This window comes from Pongo abelii, chromosome 17, assembly GCF_028885655.2.
Source record: "Pongo abelii isolate AG06213 chromosome 17, NHGRI_mPonAbe1-v2.0_pri, whole genome shotgun sequence".
Classification (NCBI taxonomy): domain Eukaryota; kingdom Metazoa; phylum Chordata; class Mammalia; order Primates; family Hominidae; genus Pongo; species Pongo abelii.
In genome coordinates this window covers 23,235,220-23,254,827 of record NC_072002.2, presented here as the reverse complement: position 1 = coordinate 23,254,827, position 19,608 = coordinate 23,235,220, and the positions used below count along the sequence as shown (strand labels likewise).

Here is a 19,608-nt window from a genome sequence, read left to right as displayed (position 1 = left end):
AAAGAGCACAGTAGCAGAATAGTAACTTTCTTATAAAACAATGAATGTCAAGTATTCCGAAAGCTGTCTGCCAGGCTTCAGGTTTCAGCAAGGATTGGCTTAGTGAGACCAGCTAATTGTTTAAAAATAAAGAGCTCACTTTGTGAAATAGAAGGTGTCATTTTGCCTGTCCCTTCCACTTAACTTTTTTTTAGCGGTTGGCAAAAGGCTAGTGGCATGTAATTTTCATATTTTCAGAACACTACTCTGCAATTACTGGGGCGTTTAGACAGTAGTTGGCTACTATGATCTTGTCCAAAGCCCCAAGAGCTGTGAGTGTTTATTTTTCTAGAAAAATACATCAGTAAAAGTCCATCAGTGCCAGGTATTGACAGGAAAACAACTAGTCTGCAAATGTGCAAATCAGAAGTACCTAATTTTGCATTTTGCCTTGAACTAATGACAGGAAATAATTGTACCCTAGGTGCCAATTCAGTATAAGCAAGCAGAAAAGTTATTGCAGGAAGTCATTTGGTGAAGACTGTGGAATCAGCAAGAGCATCAGAGGCTTCGAGCTAGGATAGTGATTCTGAGATGTTAATGGACCCCATCAGACAGACAAGGGCTGAGGTCAAGTATTACAAACTATGGAATTGCATAAAACATAATTAAAAGTCACAATCTCATCTTTTAAAAGTGATCTCTTCTGTGTTGCCTTTTCTTGCTGAGGAAAGAATTGTGTGACTATTTTTTTAAAAATCGCTCCCCAGATCCCAAACTTTTAAAATTAGAAAATTGAAGCTGAAGTTTCTAATTTATTTCATATACAATTTTTTTAAAGAGAAGATTTATTGGGTCAGATGAAGAATAGATAAAATCATCCCCAAGAGAGTTCATGCACTCATTACACAAACACTTATTGTACATGTGCTCGGCACAGCCTCCAGTACTGGAGACAGACAAGGTGCTGATATGCCTCTTGTCTCCATGGAGTTATTCTGTAGTGAGAGCTAATAAACAATCAATTCAATAATTTCATTACAGATTGTAATTAGTACTATTAAGAAAACAAACAGGATGATGAGATAGAGTATATCAGTTGCTTTCTGCTTTGTAACAGACAATCACAGTATCTCAGTGGCATGCAAAAATCAGCCTTTATTGCTCCCTTGTGTTTTGGGGTAGAGGGATAAGTGCACTCTGTCCAGCCTGAGGATGACAAGAGCATCAATATAAAACACCGCAACAAGGGGGCCCAGAGTGGGGCCATTCAATAGGTCACAAGAGAAACTAGAAAACTGTCTTTCGTGCGGGAGTCCTGGAAGGCCTTTCTAAGTAGGAGACACTTCAGTGCAAACATAAAGGGGGAGAAACAGCCAGTCATGCTGAGAATTGGAGATGAGTTAACCACACCGGAAGTACAAAAGCTCCCAGGTGAGAGGAAAGAGTTACCTGTTCCAGCGATCTGAAAGGATGCCAGTGTGAATGGTAGGGGATGAACTGAGATCCAGGTTGGAGAGGTAGGCAGCCTGGGCCTTGTCAGACACCATAAAGGATTTCATTTTCCAGTCTAGGAGAAGCCCTAAAGCATTTTAAGCAGCGGATTAGGTGACAAGACATCTGTCTTTAAAAGATCTCCGTGGTTCCCATATGAAAAGTTCACGATCAGGAAGGAAAAGTAACAGGGAGGACCCTTAGAAGCTGCTGCCTTCTGTGGTGCAAGGTTGAATTGGGGGAGCCTTGGACCTACGTCAATGGAGACATCAGTGGAGAGCGGAGAAGGGCTGGATTGGATGTAAGTTACATCGTGGAGGTAAGAACCAGCAGGGTTTGCTGGTGGATTGGATGTGGACTATGAAGGGCACAAAAAATCAAGGCTCCCTCCTGAATTTTGGGGTTGATCTCACACACACACTCACACACACACATATACACACACACGAAACACCGTGTGATGGATTGTGGTGACATTTACTGCAGTGGAGAAAAATAGGTGAAGAAGTGTTTTGGGATAGAATTAAGAGATTCATTTTAGACATGTTGTGGTTGAGATACCTGCTATGGGTGGAATTGTATACCTCAGAAAGATATGTGGATATGAGTGGACTCACATATCCACTCATCCTTAAAATAAAATGAGATTTCTTCATGGGGTTCCAAAAGGAAGGAGACATCATTTCTGTTCCTTGTCTCGATAATGCATCTTCACTTTTCCTAAGCCGGCACTCAGCAAGTTCTCCCAGGAGAAAGCCATGTTCAGTTTGAGCGCCAAGATCGTGAAGCCCAATGGCGAGAAGCCGGACGAGTTCGAGTCCGGCATCTCCCAGGCTCTTCTGGAACTGGAGATGAACTCGGACCTCAAGGCTCAGCTCAGGGAGTTGAATATTACGGCAGCCAAGGAAATTGAAGTTGGTGGTGGTTGGAAAGCTATCATAATCTTTGTTCCCGTTCCTCAGCTGAAATCTTTCCAGAAAATCCAGGTCCGGCTAGTACGCGAATTGGAGAAAAAGTTCAGTGGGAAGCATGTCGTCTTTATCGCTCAGAGGAGAATTCTGCCTAAGCCAACTCGAAAAAGCCGTACAAAAAATAAGCAAAAGCGTCCCAGGAGCCGTACTCTGACAGCTGTGCACGATGCCATCCTTGAGGACTTGGTCTTCCCAAGCGAAATTGTGGGCAAGAGAATCCGCGTCAAACTAGATGGCAGCCGGCTCATAAAGGTTCATTTGGACAAAGCACAGCAGAACAATGTGGAACATAAGGTTGAAACTTTTTTTGGTGTATATAAGAAGCTTACGGGCAAGGACGTTAATTTGGAATTCCCAGAGTTGCAATTATAAACAAAAATGACTAAATAAAAAGTATATGTTCACACACACACAAAAAAATAATGCATCTTCTGCCTAATCATAGATGTCAGATTAAATGGACAAGGCAAAATAGAAATATCTTTATTAGGAGCAAGCTGTCCCACCAGCTATACATGTGTGTTCACAGTAGTGTCACCCACCGTTCAGTGGCTGCGGGCGATTCTTCAGTGGGATTCACATTTTGGCCATAAATGAGACACCACAATTACATCAAACTCTGATTAATCTTCCTGCCAACAGATCAGGAATCACATGTTAAGCCTGATCCAAGCTTATGTTTCCTTTATTTCAACACACACACACACACACACACACACACACACACACACACACACGATATGTTGGGAGTCCTAACCCCCAGGATCTCAGAATGTGACCTTATTTGGAAATATGGTCTTTTCAGGTGCAATCAAGTTAAGAAAAGTTCATACTGGAATAGTGTGGGCCATTAATCCAATATGCCTGGTGTCCTTCTAAGAAGAGAGAACACACACACACACACACACACACCCCACCACCACCATGCGATGACTGAGGCAGGAACTGGAGTAATGCAGCTGCAAGCAAGGACCACTGTGGATGACCGGACACTACCCAAAGCTGGAAGGGGCAGGGAACAATTCTACGCTAAAGCCTTCACAGGGAGCAGGGCCCTGCTGACACCTTAATTGCAGACTTAGCCACCAGAACAGTGAGGCAATACATTTCTGTTTTTTATTTGTTTGGTTATTATTATTATTATTACTTAATAGAGACAGGGTCTCCCTGTGTTGCTCAGGCTGGCCTGGAACTTCTGAGCTCAAGCCATCCTCCCACCTTAACCTCCCAATGCACTGGGATTACAAGTCATTTCTGTTGTTTGAAGCCACTCAGTTTGTAGTACATTGTTAGAGCAGCCATAAGAAACTAATACAATGCCTAAGCACTTAGATCAAGATGTGAATCTGAGCTCAAAAGAAGAGGTCTCCATCTGAGGATTAAAATAGTCTGTCAATGCCGAGACCCTGAGAAAGAATGTTCCAGGCAGAGGGAAGAGCATGCTTGTTTTTAGCATACGATTTCTTTTATACAGAAGAACCATTCTGCAGTACAACACCCATAAACTCTGAGAAAATAAATGGGTATGAAATTTTATAGCATGATTTCCATCCCTGGAATGATTGAAATAGATATTACCTGCACATATTATGTTAGAAATTATATTATACATACCTAGTTAAAAAAAAACGAAACCGCGTCTCAAAAAAAAAAGGCATTCATGCTTTCATAAAGATTGTGTTTATTGTAATGAAATGGGTTATGGTGCAAGTCATTTGTGGTTATTTAGAGTATTAAAAAATATCATGGATTTTCAGAATTGTAAGGGACATTAGATGTTACGTCTTGAAGAACTCTCCTCTTAATGCTCAAGTTTTCTACATTACCATTAATAAGATATCACTTAATTTCTGCTAAAGCACTTCCAGTAATGTAAGAAGCAGTTGGACTTCCAGGGCAACCCATCCATTTGACAATTAGAAATTTTTGACCATAGAGGGCAAAAACACATCTTTGTGACTTCATTAACTTGTCCAAGTTATGTTCTTTGAAAAATCTGAAAGTTAAGTCTCATCCCTCGTCCCTGGAAATTCTTTTAGATGTTTGAATGCATGAACCACGTTCTTATGAGGGTTTTCTCCAGGCTGGTGTGCCTGGTTCTTCCACCTGAGACTGTTTCTAACCCTGACCCATCAATCCTGTGGTCTCCTCTGAACTTCCCTCAGCTTGTCAGTGTCTCTCCCAACTCCATGTTTAAACATCAGCAGGACCAAGTAAATAATGAAATAAACAATTGCAGAAAGCAATTATTAGGGGAGAAGGAAATAACAAAAGGATGGATTTTTCCAACAAGAGCATTAAGAAGAAAAATCTAAATAAATATATCAAATCCATATGTATGGGGATGAAAACTGGGAAGGAATTTGCCTCCAGTGAAAAAACATTACAGTATTTGATGGAGTTTTTCATCATGAAAAGTGATTTCTTCAATACCATGTACCTGTTTTGTGCATTTTTGGTTTTGCCTTTTCTAGGATTGTATTCAGAATCCCAGCATTTATTTTCTTTTTACCTTGAGTCATCACTTGTTTAAATGAATTAACTTGTTACTTACTTTTGATGAACTAGTTGCATTTGTCGGGCACACCTCTTTGTTAAGCACCTTGACCCCACCCCCCTCATACCCACCCTTTGCAGGCGGTTCCTAGGGGTTCACTTTCTCTCTGGGGCCCCTGAAGGGAATTGTCTGGGTTTTGGTTCCTTTGTGTTGTCAGTGCCCTCCAGCCTCCTTTCTGCCTCTGGATGTTGCCCTGTGTCCTTGCTCTGTGCCTGTTTTTTCGCTCTGACCGTCTCTACTGCCACATTCTGTGTCTCTCCTGTGATTCTGCCCACAGTCATCCCATTCTCTTACCTACTCTGGCCACTCTTGGCCTGTTTTTTTCCCTGTGGGATGACAGCTTCAAAGACAGTGAATGTCAAAGGGCTCATTTCCTTCCCTCTTTCCCACAGTACTTATTACATTTGCTAAATTGAGGTATTAACAGAGGTTAATAAGAGGTCCTGCTGTTGTTGGTTTGGGTCTACAGGAGCAATGGAGAAGGAGGAGGAATGCGGCTGAAGGAGGCCAGGGTGAAAAGGGAGAACAAGGAAAAGGGGAGAATGTCACCAGGATTGCCCAAGCTATTTCTAACTAACGTGCAGTTGATTTGCAAATTGTGATTGAAACAAAGAAGCATTACAAAAACATTTAGAAAGTTTTCATTTTCAAAATAATATTTAAAACATGAAGTTGAACATGTGTGCCTGTGAACAGTTTTGATTTAAACTGTCAGCCTTAAAGGGTTTTTTGTGTGTGTTCGTGTTTATTGTTTTCCATAAGAAATTTGAGTCTACCATAGAGCACTATGCAAATAAGCAGATCTTAAGTATAAATACCAGGGCTGCAAGGGTCGTTCCTGTTCTTCGGCACATATGTGTCTCTTCCCTCAAAGTCAACCAGCCCAGCAAATGCAGCAGGAAAGGGGCCCACCCCTTTAGATTTGACCTTACCTTGGCACTGATTATCAAGGCGTTCTTTTAAAACATGACGTTATTGATGTATTCTAAAATTTTCAGATTAAATCTTTTATTTAATCTCCATAATTTGTGAATATATTATTTTGTAGGGCAAAAAGGACTATGCAGATGTGAGTAAGTTAATTACCATTAACTTCCATATTGGTTAACTTCCAATGGTAAGTTAATTACCATTAACTTCCAATAACTTCTTTATTGCCAGAGAATATTCTCTTTTGAGCTCTCCATGAAATCAGGGAGGTTTGGTGAAGCACACAGAGAAGGAAGACGGAAGGAAGAGCCAGCCAAGATGGCATGCCCCATACTGAGGAGTGAGGGGGCCCTGGATCAGGGTGAAGTGCCCCACACTGAGGGATGAGGGGGCCCTGGATTGCTGTCCCACCCAGGGTGACATGTTCCCCGCTGAGGAATGAGGGGGGCCCCGGATCGCTGTCCCGCCCAGGGTGACATCTTCCCCACACTGAGGAATGAGAGGGCCCCGGACTGCTGTCCCACCCAGGGTGACATGTTCCCCACTGAGGAATGAGGGGGCCCCGGATTGCTGTCCCACACAGGGTGACGTGCCCACCACTGAGGAATGAGGGGGGCCCTGGACCACTGTCCCACCCAGGGTGACATGTTCCCCACTGAGGAATGAGGGGCCCTAGATCGCTGTCCCACCCAGGGTGACGTGTTCCCCACTGAGGAATGAGGGGGTCATGGATCGCTGTCCCACCCAGGGTGACGTGTTCCCCACTGAGGAATGAGGGGCTCCGGATCGCTGTCTCGCCCAGAGTGACGTGCTCCACACTGAGGAATGAGGGGCCCTGGATTGCTGTCCTGTCCAGGGTGACATGCCCACCACTGAGGAATGAGGGAGCCCCAGATTGCTGTCCCGCCCAGGGTGACGTGCCTACCACTGAGGAATGAGAGGGCCTTGGATCGCTGTCCCACCAGGGTGACATGTTCCCCACTGAGGAATGAGGGGGGCCCTAATCGCTGTCCCACCCAGGGTGATGTGCCCGCCACTGAGGAATGAGGGGGCCCTGGATTGCTGTCATTTGAACTTCCCTAGCTCCTACAGCAGATGGAAATGCCTTAGAGCTGTAATGCTCAGCAGATGCTGCAGCGTTCCCAAAGGACGGGGTGGACAGTGTCTACATTCATGACCAAGCAAACCATCCCTTTACCTTTTCATTCTTCTCGGTTTCTTCAGCCCCATTGCAAGGTCTCTAACGTCTCATTAGCTGTCTTGTATCCCTCGGTAATGTCTTGACTGAGGATTTTGGAACTTTATGTATTTGAACGACCTCTACTTTAGGAGAAATGACACATTTGAGAATTAAAACAGCACAATCTTCGGGCACCACTCCAGCTCATTAAAAGCCTCTGTAATGGGTGTCTCCTGGTGTTTGAGTTTCCCATCTCACCACATCAAAGGACCATTTAGTTTCTGATTAGGTCTCACATGAGACCATCCAGGTGGATTCTAAATGTTCCTAATGAATTAGAATGTTGCATCTCATTTCTCACCATCAGGGAGTGAGCACAGGAACGCTGGTAGGAGCAGCGGCTGGTCCATCTGCTCTACCACAACCTCCCAAATTGTTTAAAAATTTATATTTTTCTGGTATGTGGATGACCTTGAATTAGTTATTCAAGTTAATAGAATGGTGAAATTAAGATTAAGTGTTGATAAATCTTTATTGTATTACTTTCCTATTGCTGGTGTAATAAATTACTAAAAACTTGGTGGCTGAAAACAATACAAATGTATTATAGTTCTATGGGTCAGGAGTCTGAAATGAGCTAAAGTCAAGGGCTGGAGTTCTTTCTGCAGGCTGCCCATTCCAGCTGCCAGCTGTCCTCCTTGGTTCCTGGCCCCTTCTGTCTTCAAAGCCAGCAATGACTGGTCTAGTCTTCTCCACAAGGCCACCTCTCTCCTGCCTCCTTCTTTCTCATGTAAATACCCTTGAGATTTCATTGGGCCTGCTTGGGTAGTCCACAATCATCTCTCAATCTCAACATAATGAACTTAATCACATCTGCAAAGTCCTTTTTGCATTGTAAAGTAACATATTCACAGGTTCTGGGAATTGTATAAATGAAGACATAAAATGTTTAATCTGAAAATTTTAGAATAAATGACTTTTTTTTTGAGACAGGGTCTCTGTTGCCCAGGGTGGAGTGCAGTAGTGCAGTCACAGCTCACTCCAGCCTAAACTGCCCTGGCTCAAGCAATCCTCCCACCTCAGCCTCCAAAGTACCTGAGACCACAGGTGTGCATCATCATGCCTGGCTAATTTTTAAATTTTTTGTACAGACTGGTCTCACTGTGATGTCCAGGCTGGCCTCGAACTCCTGGGCTCAAGTGATCTTTCCACCTTGGCGCCCCCAAAGTATTGGAATTACAGGCATGAGCCACTGTGCTAGGCCTAAATGAATAACTTAATATATTAAAAGAATGCCCTGAAAATCAGTGCCAATGTAAAGTCAAATCAACTATTACATTGGTTTACAGACTAGTAGATAGAGAAGGATGGCTGCCTATTTTTTGGTTTAAAGATGCTTTTATTTGCATATTCTCATAATGAGGGTTTAAAAAAAAATCAACCAAAATCAGCACCCGAGCTGGTGCCGAAGAGTGTACAGTGAAAACCAGACATTTACATTTAAATTGTCCAAAGAGGTGTTTACATCTATGTAATTGTTAAGTTGAAATTAAATTTGATTAAAAGTTATTAGAATCCAGAAAACTATAATGGGCTTCTTACATTGTCTTTGTGGAGATTAGATACTTGATCAACATTAAACTGCTCTAAGTGTCCTATATGCTTGGAACTTAGATTATCAGTTTCTTATTTTAAATATATTCCTTTAGTTTATGGAAATATTTTGCATGAGAAAAAAATGCTGCTCATCAGACATTTTGGGTAAATACTTTAGCTGATATTTAGATGTTATAATGGAGCACTTATGGAACTTAAAGAGGATGCTAAAAATGATTTTTGAAAGCTATAAGTAATAATTATGCAGTTTTATATACCCTTGAAAATATTTTGCTTTCGAATTTTGCTTTCAAAGATAGGGCACAAGTTGCTAAATTCTTCCCTAAAACTTTTTTTTTCGCTTTTGCAAAGGGATAAGACAATAGACATCATTGGTGACCTACCTTTCTTCAGTTATACAGATGTTTATATTTTTAAAAATTCTTTTTAGAATTAGGATCTTGCTCTCTTGCCAAGGCAGAAGTGCAGTTATGTGATCATAGCTCGCTGCAGCCTTAAACTCCTGGGCTCATGTGATCCTCCCACCTTGGCCTCCCAAAGTGCTGGAATTCGAGGCGTGAGCCACTGCACCTGGCCATGTGGTTTTGGTGGAACATAGCTGTATCGAGAGTTGTGGAAAATACTAATTTTCCTTGGGAACTGAACATCAAGGGGCAGCTCTGCCTTTTTGGTGGAGACTTCCTCTAAGGCAATGGAATGGGTTCTCCAGGTTGTGGGTCTTTTTTAGAAAGTTAGAGCAGTTAAGAGATAGAAAAATGAATGTGATAGAAAAATACATATAAAAGAGCATTGTAAAGCATTATATTCTATTTAAAAGAGGATTCTACTCAATTCTATTTAAGAATATTAAAGCAATATTATCCAGCATTTTAAAATATGAACACTGCATGAGGTAATAAGGATATTATTAGCTATGGTAGCCATGGGAGGGAAGACACTAAATATTTTTAAGTGTAAATATACCACTAAAGGAGAAGAATTAACATGCATTTTTGCTTCAATTTACATGAGAAATAAAAGTCAAACATGGTATAGTAGATTTTAATTACAAGGAGAGACTAGTTTGATATTGATATTTGCAAGCTTAATGCCGTCACATTTTTTAATTATTGGCAATATAATTTAATTAAGACTATTTTAAAAAATAAAATTGTAGGACACAGAGATTAAATGTAAATAAGTTCTGTTGAATAGATGACTGAATAAGGAAAGAAAAGATTTTATCTGAAAACTAAAAAATCAAAGAAAGACAAAATATTCAAAAAGTTTCCAGGTCCCATTGCAGTCATTAGAAGGCTGTTTGTGTGTTATGACTGAAGGATTGGATTGTAACAAATTATAGAGTGGTTAAGGGCCAACCATGCCTTCTTTGTGTTTTCACACCACGTAGCATGGGGACTTGTGCTTTGAAAATGTACAGTGAACTGACGTCGCATGAACACATCAATTTAGCACATTGAAAAACTAATCTAACATTTATCGAGGAAGCTGAAAGGCAGTAGATTCACTAGAAAGTTGTGCATACACTAATATAATTATTCTTTTAACAAATATTGACTGGGCTTCCTCTCTGAGCCATGTAATTCTCTGGGCTAAATATATAAATATGTACAAATAAACATGGGCCTCGTCCTCATGGAAGTTGCCATGAAGGGTAAAGTAATGGCTTGATATACTCGGATTCTTTTATTATTTAATGACCCCTGGATGTTCCTGAATATCTTTGCCTATCCCATTTTCTCAGAGCCCCCCATTTCAAGTTGGTGAGTTTTTCACAAAACAAACAAACAAACAAAAAACAGGACTAGAGAATAAATAAGGAGCTTAACCAGTACCCACCCTTCCAATGAGTGACTCGGTCAGGTGCACTTCCAGTGCAGATGTGTTTTGTTGCTTCATTTCTGTTCCTAGCGGTGTTGTGGACCCATGTGGAGTTTGCAGAGTCAGACTTGGCTCTTAGAGGATTGTGTGATTAGGTGTCTGTCATCCCCAGGTTTTCTACAGTGCGTTACACTTCTCAAAACATGTTGAGTGCATTAAATCAGCATCTGCTCACAGGGACCCTGTGGAGCATACAGGCAGCATTTTGGATGGTGCTATTTTACAACTTTGGAACCCAAAGCATGGAATGATTATGCTTTAAGGGCTTTAATTTCCCTCTGGTTTATGTGTTACTCAAAGACAGGTGCTACCCGTAAGCATCTAGCACAATACCAGTACCTAGTAGGTGTTTGGTACGTGGTTATTGAACTAAAGATACACGGAACTTTGAAATGTGTCTTTGATTAGGAATCTATTAGTTAAGAAAATCTTGAGGTTTCAGGAGCTCCTTCACAGTTCTGCCTTTCTTTTCATGCAATTGCCTGTACATATTCATTTACTCTTGCTGTTATAACAAAATGCCATCAATTGAGTGGCTTCAACAGCAGACGTTTATTATCTCACCGTTCTGGAGGCTGGATATTTGAGATCAAGATGTCTTCAGGCTTGGTTTCTCCTGAGGCCTCCTTCTTTGGCTTGCAGATGGCTGTCTTCTCTTTGGGTCTCCATGTGGTCTCCCTTCTGTGCCTGTCCGCGTCCTATTCTCCTCTACTTACAAGGACACCGGGCATACTGGATTAGGCCCACCTCTATGACCTCATGCTACCTGAATTACCTCTTTAAAGGCCCCATCTCAAAAGACGCTCACATTCAGAGGTACTGGGTGTTAGGACTTTGACGTATGAACTTAGCATATAAAGGGGACACGATTTAACCCATAACAAGACATTTATCTTTATAGTGCCCACATATATTATTACTTCGTATGATACCAAAGAAGTGTAATGATCTTGGAAAAGTGAGACTTACTTAGATGTTTAATAAGAAGAAAGGTGCTGCTGCCGTCATATGCTGCTCTCACACGCACCTCAACCAGTCCATGAGCTGAGCTGGGCTCAAGCTCCCTTCAGCCGAATCTCCAACACAGCGGTTCTCAGCCCTGGCTCACTGTGGAATTACCAAGGAGCTTTTACAGTATACCCATGATCTCGCCCCCACCCCAGAAAAATGAAGTCAGAACTTCCGGGGGTGGAGTCTGGACATCCATCCTATTCTTAAAGATTCCCAAGGGGCTTCAATGCACATCAGGGCTTGTGAAGCCCAGCACTCTTCAGAGACTCAGCAATTCATTGAAAATTATTTAATAAGAGTCCTTGGGAATCACTGCCCAGGCAAATAACAGTGATGTGGCAAGAGCAACCTACCAGGATTCCTACCCTGAGACAATCACCAATTGTATGAAGCAAGAGAATAGGTCACAGAGATTCTGAAGGACTTGAACACAATCACGTAAGTAGTTAAGTAACAGAATTCAATCTTCAAGACAGTACAAAAGATAATATGAGAAGTCAGTAAAAATGCCATTTTTATTGTATAAAAAGATTCCCATGTCTGTTTCCCCTATTGAATTAATCAGCTGAAAGATTTATTATTATAGATGTCAGGAGGACTCCAAAATATTTATAATCTTTAATTGCTGCTATAGCACAACACACACTTCTTGGAAACTTAAGCCTTTAGAACACCCACTTACCCTTAAATCACCTAGCTGGCCTGTCACCCCCTCTGAAACTTGAGGGCTCCCAGTGCAGGGACTGGATGTTGTTTACCTCTGTCACCATAGCACCTGACATAATTCTGGCATATAGCATGCAGTCAGCAAATGTTAAAATGGATGAGGAAATGATAAATAGATATGCAGAAGATGGAACTTTGGACCACAAAAGCAATTTGAAATCTAGACAGTCAGGGCTAGAAGTCCAGAGACATCAGTTACCCAGGGTCAGCAGCTGAGTCATGTTTTGGAAGCCAGTGAACTAAACAAGAGTGGGCCTAGTGGATAGCCAAAGACAGGCTCACACAGGCAAGCAATCTGGGAACTGGGAAAGTTTTTGGTCGTCCATGACATGGGCAGTTGGCCAGGAAGTTAGATCGTCCTTAGGGTTAACTAGCAGCTGACAATGTGAACTAATTAAGACAAGGGCATGTGTTTGGGATTTGTTTTGATATATCTTGATTGGACAGTAACTGGTGCTAGGGTGTCATGGGCCTATTTTCAATGCAGAGACAAGCATCTTGCATGATTAGCACAGAGGCTGCTGCTGTGGCTGGAACATGAATTGTGGCTCAGAGGCAAAGGTAGTTTGGTCAGTATCTAGACAATTTAGCAAAAAGATTCCTTTCTAAGACATTTCCAAATTCAATGAATTTGCTGCCCACCAAGTGATTGATGGGAAAAAAAATTGGTAAAAGGATTCCCAGGCTTATATATTCCTCATATATACATATATTGCACTTTTGTCAAATACAGAGGTTCTTGTCAAGTGAGGAGAAAGATGTGCCCTTTGAAGGAGGTTGGAAGCCAGTGGGACTCTGCCTGACTTCAGCTGGTGGGGCACATGTTTTATATTTATTCACATATTTGTCATTTCTGTGCTCTTCTTTTCTTCCTGTAGATCAGGGTTACTATTTAGTGTGGTTTTCCTTCCTGAAGAACTTTTAGCATTCCTTTTGCCTGTGAATCCTTCTGGATTTTGTTTGTCTGAAAGTATATTTACATTTGCCTACATTTTCAAAGGATAGTTTTGCTAGATATAGAATTTTTGGTTGAAATTTTTTGCCACCCCCCCCTCAGTTCAGCATTCTTACCTGTCGTTCCAACATCTTCTGGTTTCCATTGTTTTTGATGATTTTAGTCATCAATTTTTTTCATTGTCCTCTCTTACTTAATGTATTCTTTTTCTCTGGCTTCTTTAAAAATTTTCTCTCCATCTTAAGACTTTCAGTAATTTGACTATAATGTATCTACGAGTGATTTTTTTCTTTGTGCTTATGATACTTAGGGCTTATTGACATCCTTAAATCTCTAGCAGAGCTGAGGACTAAGTGAAAGGCATATGAGGAACTTTCTGGGTAACGTAAATATTCCAGATCCTGATTCTCATGGTGGAACCCTATATGCATACATTTGCTAAAACTCATTGAATTGTACACTTAAGATCTATGCATTTTGATTTATTTAACCTATATTTTATTCTAGAAAAGAGACTTGAAGCATTTATGTTAACAAATGTAACTTTATGAAAGCTGTATTTATTAACTTTCCTTAAGTGAGTCTGTTATGACTAAATCTGGGAATTCAATTCGTTGTTTTTGAGAATACTTTTTAAATCTCATCACACATTTTCATCTTCTAAATGGTAGAAGCCCTGGTACAAAAATACAGTTAGATAGAAGGAATAAAATCTAGTGTTTGATAGCAAAATAGGGAGACTATAGTTAACAATAATTTATTGTATATCTCAAAATAAATAGAGGAGTAGTTTTGGTATGTTCCCAATTCAAAGAAATAATAAATGTTTGATGTGATACATATCCCAGTTACCCTGATTTGATCATTACACATTGTATGCTGGCTTCAAAATACCACGTGCTTAATAAAAATGTCAAACTATTATGTACCCATGATAATTAAAAATAAAAAATATATAGGTAATATAATAAAAAGGATACTTTAAGATCATTTTTTAGACTACTAGGGAATAATTTTTCACTAAGAACATACTTCATAGTCAAATAATAGATAAGACAGAAAGGGATGCACCTGAAGATTCATATACCAAAGAAGGAAGGAAGAGGGAGAGCGTGAGGGAGGGAGGAAGGGAGGGGAGGAGGAAAGAAAGGAAAGAATGGACTGAATAGACTTGAAGATGATGGGAAGGAGGGATTTGTAGCCTTGGGTTGGCTGCTGTGTTTCATAGCAGATGTGGGAGGGTAAATGGAAAGCTAATAGACCAATATGAGGTAAAGTTTGGATCTCCGTGAATTTAACTCTGAGAAGGCAAAGAGTGCTTGTTCCCTTCTTTGCCATATACTAATGTTCTGCTTCCTTCAGTCTTTTGCCCCCATGAAAGCTAAAGATTTTACATTGTGTTCCCTAAGATCTTAAGCCACAAGGCTGTGCTGATTAACATATGACTTATGAGCTTCACCTGATATATTTCATTCATTCGTTCAATTATTCAATCAATATTTATTGTATGCTGCCTACTAAGCCCTTTTCTTTGCATTGGGAATTCAGTGGTAACCAAGCAAGACAAACAGAATCCTTGCACTTGTGAAACTTACATTTGAGAAAGTAAGCAATTAAAAAAAGATAATTACAAGTAGTGAAGTGGTGAAGTGTACAAAACAGGGTACTGTGATAAAAAGCAGTTGGGGAGATGGTTCGCATTTTAGCTTGGATGACTGGGGGTCTTCCTGAGAGGTCCAAGTCTGTTCCAAGACCTGAGCCAAGGGAAAGAGATAGGCATGTAAGATCCAACAAGAGAAATGGAATTGTCTTCTTGCCAGTTTATAGATAAATGAAAAAATATCATCATAGCAATGAAGACAAATTCATAAGAAGGTTTGTTTCCTAAAATGTGATGGAACGAGAAGTGGAGGATAATCTCAGCCTTTTACTGGAGATTCCCTTTGTAGATGAGTCACTGCTCTTTGCGTGTACATACAAACAACACACAGAAGGCCACGCAGGCTGACAGCTGCCTGGCCTGGCTTCCAGGGCATGAAAGCACAGCTCAGGGTTAAGGAGAATAAACACAGCAGGTCACAAGGCAGTTAGTCATAGTAACCTGGTGTGTGTTCTCTGTGGGAAAAACAAGAAGATAACAGCACAAAAAGTCCCTCCTCCTGGCCAGCTAAGCTGGGCCTCTCACGCCACTGGGAATGCATGAGTGAAGGAGCTTGAGGAAGATGGGAAGCAGGCTGAAGCGCATTAGCCATCGCTAATCTACACCTGTCTGTGATGAGCACCCTCTCAGGTGTGTAATGACGCCCCCAGCATCCCTGATGCAGCTCCTTGATCAAGGCTCTGAACCTCAATCTGCGTGAACTAGAGGCAGTAAGTCCTTTCTGTAACTGTTCATGCCTGATACTCAATACATGTTGAGCTAAACTACATTTCTTCCAAAGATATGTGAAAGGAAAAAAATAAAAGACAAACGCAAAGTTATACTGGGCACAAGAGAATGAAGTGTAGCATGGTAGGAACTTTGTATCAGAGTCAAATTTATTATTTTCCTAAAGGAATTGCAGGATAACTCTGTACAGGAGACATCTCTAGGTAATGGCTGGAAGAATGCTCCACAGGGAAGAAGCCTGATGTGAAGCGGAATGGACTCAATAGCCTAATTGTTTTTCCCCCATTCATTACCATTTGTAGGTCCCTTGGGGCAGAATTTGGCAAACTGGCTGAATAAAATAACAAGAAGTCTGAGGACTTCTTGTTGGCTTGAAGTGGAATGTTCTTGCCAACATATATTGAAATCATCACATAGGGATCACCTTTTTTCATTATTGTGATTTGCATTTATTATGGTAGCCTCTCAGTCAATATTTAATGGGATATCTTACGTGCAAAGCCCCATGCTAGACGCTCAGGAGTGTCCAGAGAGGCATGGCACTTGGCTCCTGCTCTCAAGAAGCTTACAGTCTGGTCACAGTAGGAAACGCACAAATCAATTATCTGAGACAATATGGAAATGACTTCTCTGACAAAACTGCATTTTGTTGAATGTCATGACAGTTCACTTCAGGAAAATACACATTTTTGTAGGATGCTTTTTTCCTCTTTTGAACAACAGATTATCAAGAGAACTGAAGTTCTCAGCAAGGAGATCCATTAGCCTCAACATTTCTTCACGAAAGAGTCTCCCTTCTGATTTTGACAGCTTCATCAACAAAGCAGCCATTTCTTGTATATTATTGGTTTATTTTGTGTTTTCTCCCTTCCTTATCCGTTCTAAACGGATTCCCTAAGACAACTGGGTGGAGAGCAACTGTGCAAACATTAAACCATACTTTTCATGTTCTGAATCATCAAAAAAATGATTCGTACCTTTTCTTCTTACATGGCTACTTCCTGAGATAGATGAGTTGATATGTAGTCCTTTGAAAGAAATGTGGGGCGGGGGCTGTGGGGGCAGCAATTCAGTCTGAGAAATGTGTGAAATCCCAGAATCAGAGATGGAGTAGGGCCAAGCTCCCAATCTGGAAATTTGGAAGTCGTGTCTGGTAAATATCTACATTAATTCCTCTCTCTTCTGTTCCTCTCTGAAGTCTGCAGTATTTCCATCCAGGGGGACTCAGGAATGGTACACCTGGACCCCCTCACAGTCCTCAGGGGTGTCACTACTCACACCTCTAACCCATGTGCTTCTCATAGATCCCTGGGAACGAACAGGGCATGGGACAGGAAATTCCTGCAGTAAGAAAATGTCTGCAGTCCGGGAGTTTCTGCAGGCAGGCCCATACTTACTCCCTACCCCTTCTCAGGCCTTTGCAGAAAAACATGGAAACCATCATTTGTTTAGGGTCAAAGTTGTGGAAGTTTTAACATGAGTTAGAAAACAAAGTAAAAGCAACAAAAATAGTGACTATTAACTCTCTTCCATCAGTCCTATTTAGCAGGTCCCTGAAAAATGTAGTTGAATATTGTTTTGTTCCAATGTTAATGAGGAGAAAAAATCACTTTGTTTCCAGGTCCACCCCATATGTGGAGTTTGCTTGTGCTCCCCAGGTCTGTGTGGGATTTTTCTAGGTACTTTGGTTTCCTCCCACATCCCAGAGCTGGACATGTTAGGTAAATTGGTGTGTCCACATGGTCCCAGTCTGAGTGCTAGTATATGAGTGTGCCCAAGATAGGACGGTGTGCTGGCTAGGGCTGGTGCCCGCCTGATGCCCGCTTGGTGCCCTGAACTTCCAGGTTAAGCTCCAGCCCCCTGCAACCCTGAACTACAATAAGTGGGTAAATTATTATCTGACTTGCTTTTATTAATCTTTCTTAAATGTATGTGTAGTTCACATTTATTTCAGGTGTTTAATATAGAAGTGTTTTGTCCTTATTTAGAAGTTTGGTGATGTTTTTATGACCAGAAATATGCCTTAGGAATTTAACTCTTCTTTAGATCAACTTGACTATAGTTAAATTGTTTTTGCTATACATCGTTTTGCTTAAAGCCACAGTTTCCAGGGACCTACTGATGATAAGTGAGGATTTACTGTGGTTTGTTAAGTGAATTGGCAAAACAAAACAAAACAAAACAAACAAACAACAAAAGAAAACACACCCTAGACCAGAGGTTTCTGTTTTACATGGAAACTTATCTTAGTGCTCCAGTTAATACCACACACATCCTGGAACCTCACTGCATCACCCGGACTCCAAGTGCCATCCTGCCTGCTGGAGTAAGACTTGGGAGGGCAAGGCAAAGACATGTCACTGGGACATCTCCCAGGTTAGAATCTCCCTGTGCTTAAGCCTGTCCTTGACCTCATGCAACGGATGTTGGTCATTCAAGGAGGAAGCCTCTGGTAGCAGGAGCGCCTCTTGCCTCACTTCCTCTGTTTGAATGGGACTGGTTAACCAATTGACTCTGCTAAAGAAAATTCTTTACATCCACATTGGATGTTTCTATTGGTCTGTTCTCTGCTGAGCCTGCCCATGGAGGACCATGAAAATGTGTGAGGAAAGCCATTTTATTGGGGTGCTTGAAACTGGATTATCCAATTTGGCCTGCTTTCCATAGTTCAGCTTTTCAGACTTTAGCAGGGAATTGTGTATTTACACAGGGTTCTGTGTGAACTAACACATCTCTGCCTGAATGTCTTCCCCCCGCCGCCCGCCCCAGTAAAACATTGCAACAAAGCAACTGTCTCATAATATTAAGAATATTAGGCATATCTTTACAAATTGAGCTCTGATATTTTTCCAATTTCCTTCTGGAAATGGTGAAATTAGAGAAAGTGAAGTGTGTGTGGGGTCTTCTCCAGGGAGCTGAGCCCTGTGAATGCACACAGTGAGTGCTGGTGTTTACGATGTGTTGCAAATGGGTCAACACTGTGCTTTGTTTGTTCTCCATAAGTGAGGACTGACTCTCAGATATCATCAATGGAATGCCTCCTAGGGAATTTCTTGAATATCAAAACACAGTCCTTTTGGTTTCTTTTTACTGATGAAGATTTTACTTTGAAGTATGCTTTCTCCAGCTAGAGCAGGGATCAGCAAACTACAGCCTATAGGCTGAACCAGCCTCTACTCACTGCTGTATTTTGTATGACCTAGGAGCTAATGTAAATGGTTGAAAAAATCAAGAGAAAAATATTAATTATTTTGTGTCACATGAAAGTTATCTGAAATTCAAATGTTAGTGTCCATAACTAAAGTTTTATTGGACTGCAATCATTATTAATTTGTCCATGTATTTTCTATGGCTATTTGCTACAGTAGCAGAATTGAGTCATTGTAACAGAGATTGTGTGTCCCACAAAGCCTAAAATATCTACTCTCTGGCCCTTACAGGTAGAAGATCTAGAATTTCCAACTTTGCTGCAAGTTTTGGCTCCTTCCAAGTCTTTTTTCCTTCCTTCCTTCCTTCCTTCTTTCTTCCTTCCTTCCCTTTTTCTTCTTTTTCTTTTTTGAATCTCGCTCTATCACCCAGGCTGGAGTACAGTGGTACAATCTGAGCTCACTACAACCTCTGCCTCCTGGGTTCAAGCTATTCTCGTGCCTCAACCTCCCAAGTGGCTGGGATTACAGGCGTGAGCCACTGTACCTGGCCCATTTTTGTATTTTTAGTAGAGACAGGGTTTTACCATGTTAGCCAGGTTGGTCTCGAACTCCCGACCTCAGATGATCCACCCGCCTCAGCCTCCCAAAGTGCTGAGATTACAGGCATGAGCTACCGCACCCTGCTTGACAAAAGATTTTAGAAGAGCAAATCCTTACTTCTGATTTCTGGAAAATGTGCACACACAACACATAACAAAATACAGCTACA

The 19,608-nt window shown here is 41.2% G+C and overlaps 2 protein-coding genes across 13 annotated transcripts in view; both read left to right on the top strand.

Annotated features, from left to right (window-relative positions):
• Positions 1-19,608, top strand: part of PIEZO2 (piezo type mechanosensitive ion channel component 2) — a 474,768-nt gene that overhangs the window by 127,604 nt on the left and 327,556 nt on the right. The gene's annotated exons all lie outside the window — the stretch shown is intronic.
• On the top strand, positions 1,997-2,852 carry LOC100455366 (small ribosomal subunit protein eS7-like). Its single transcript, XM_054538174.2, has one exon. It carries the CDS (start codon positions 2,232-2,234, stop codon positions 2,814-2,816), a length of 585 nt encoding a protein of 194 aa, XP_054394149.2. The 5' UTR covers positions 1,997-2,231; the 3' UTR covers positions 2,817-2,852.

Bases quoted from the DNA above. Each gene is read 5' to 3' on its own strand.
- LOC100455366 (XM_054538174.2), top strand. From the start codon at position 2,232: ATGTTCAGTTTGAGCGCCAAGATCGTGAAGCCCAATGGCGAGAAGCCG.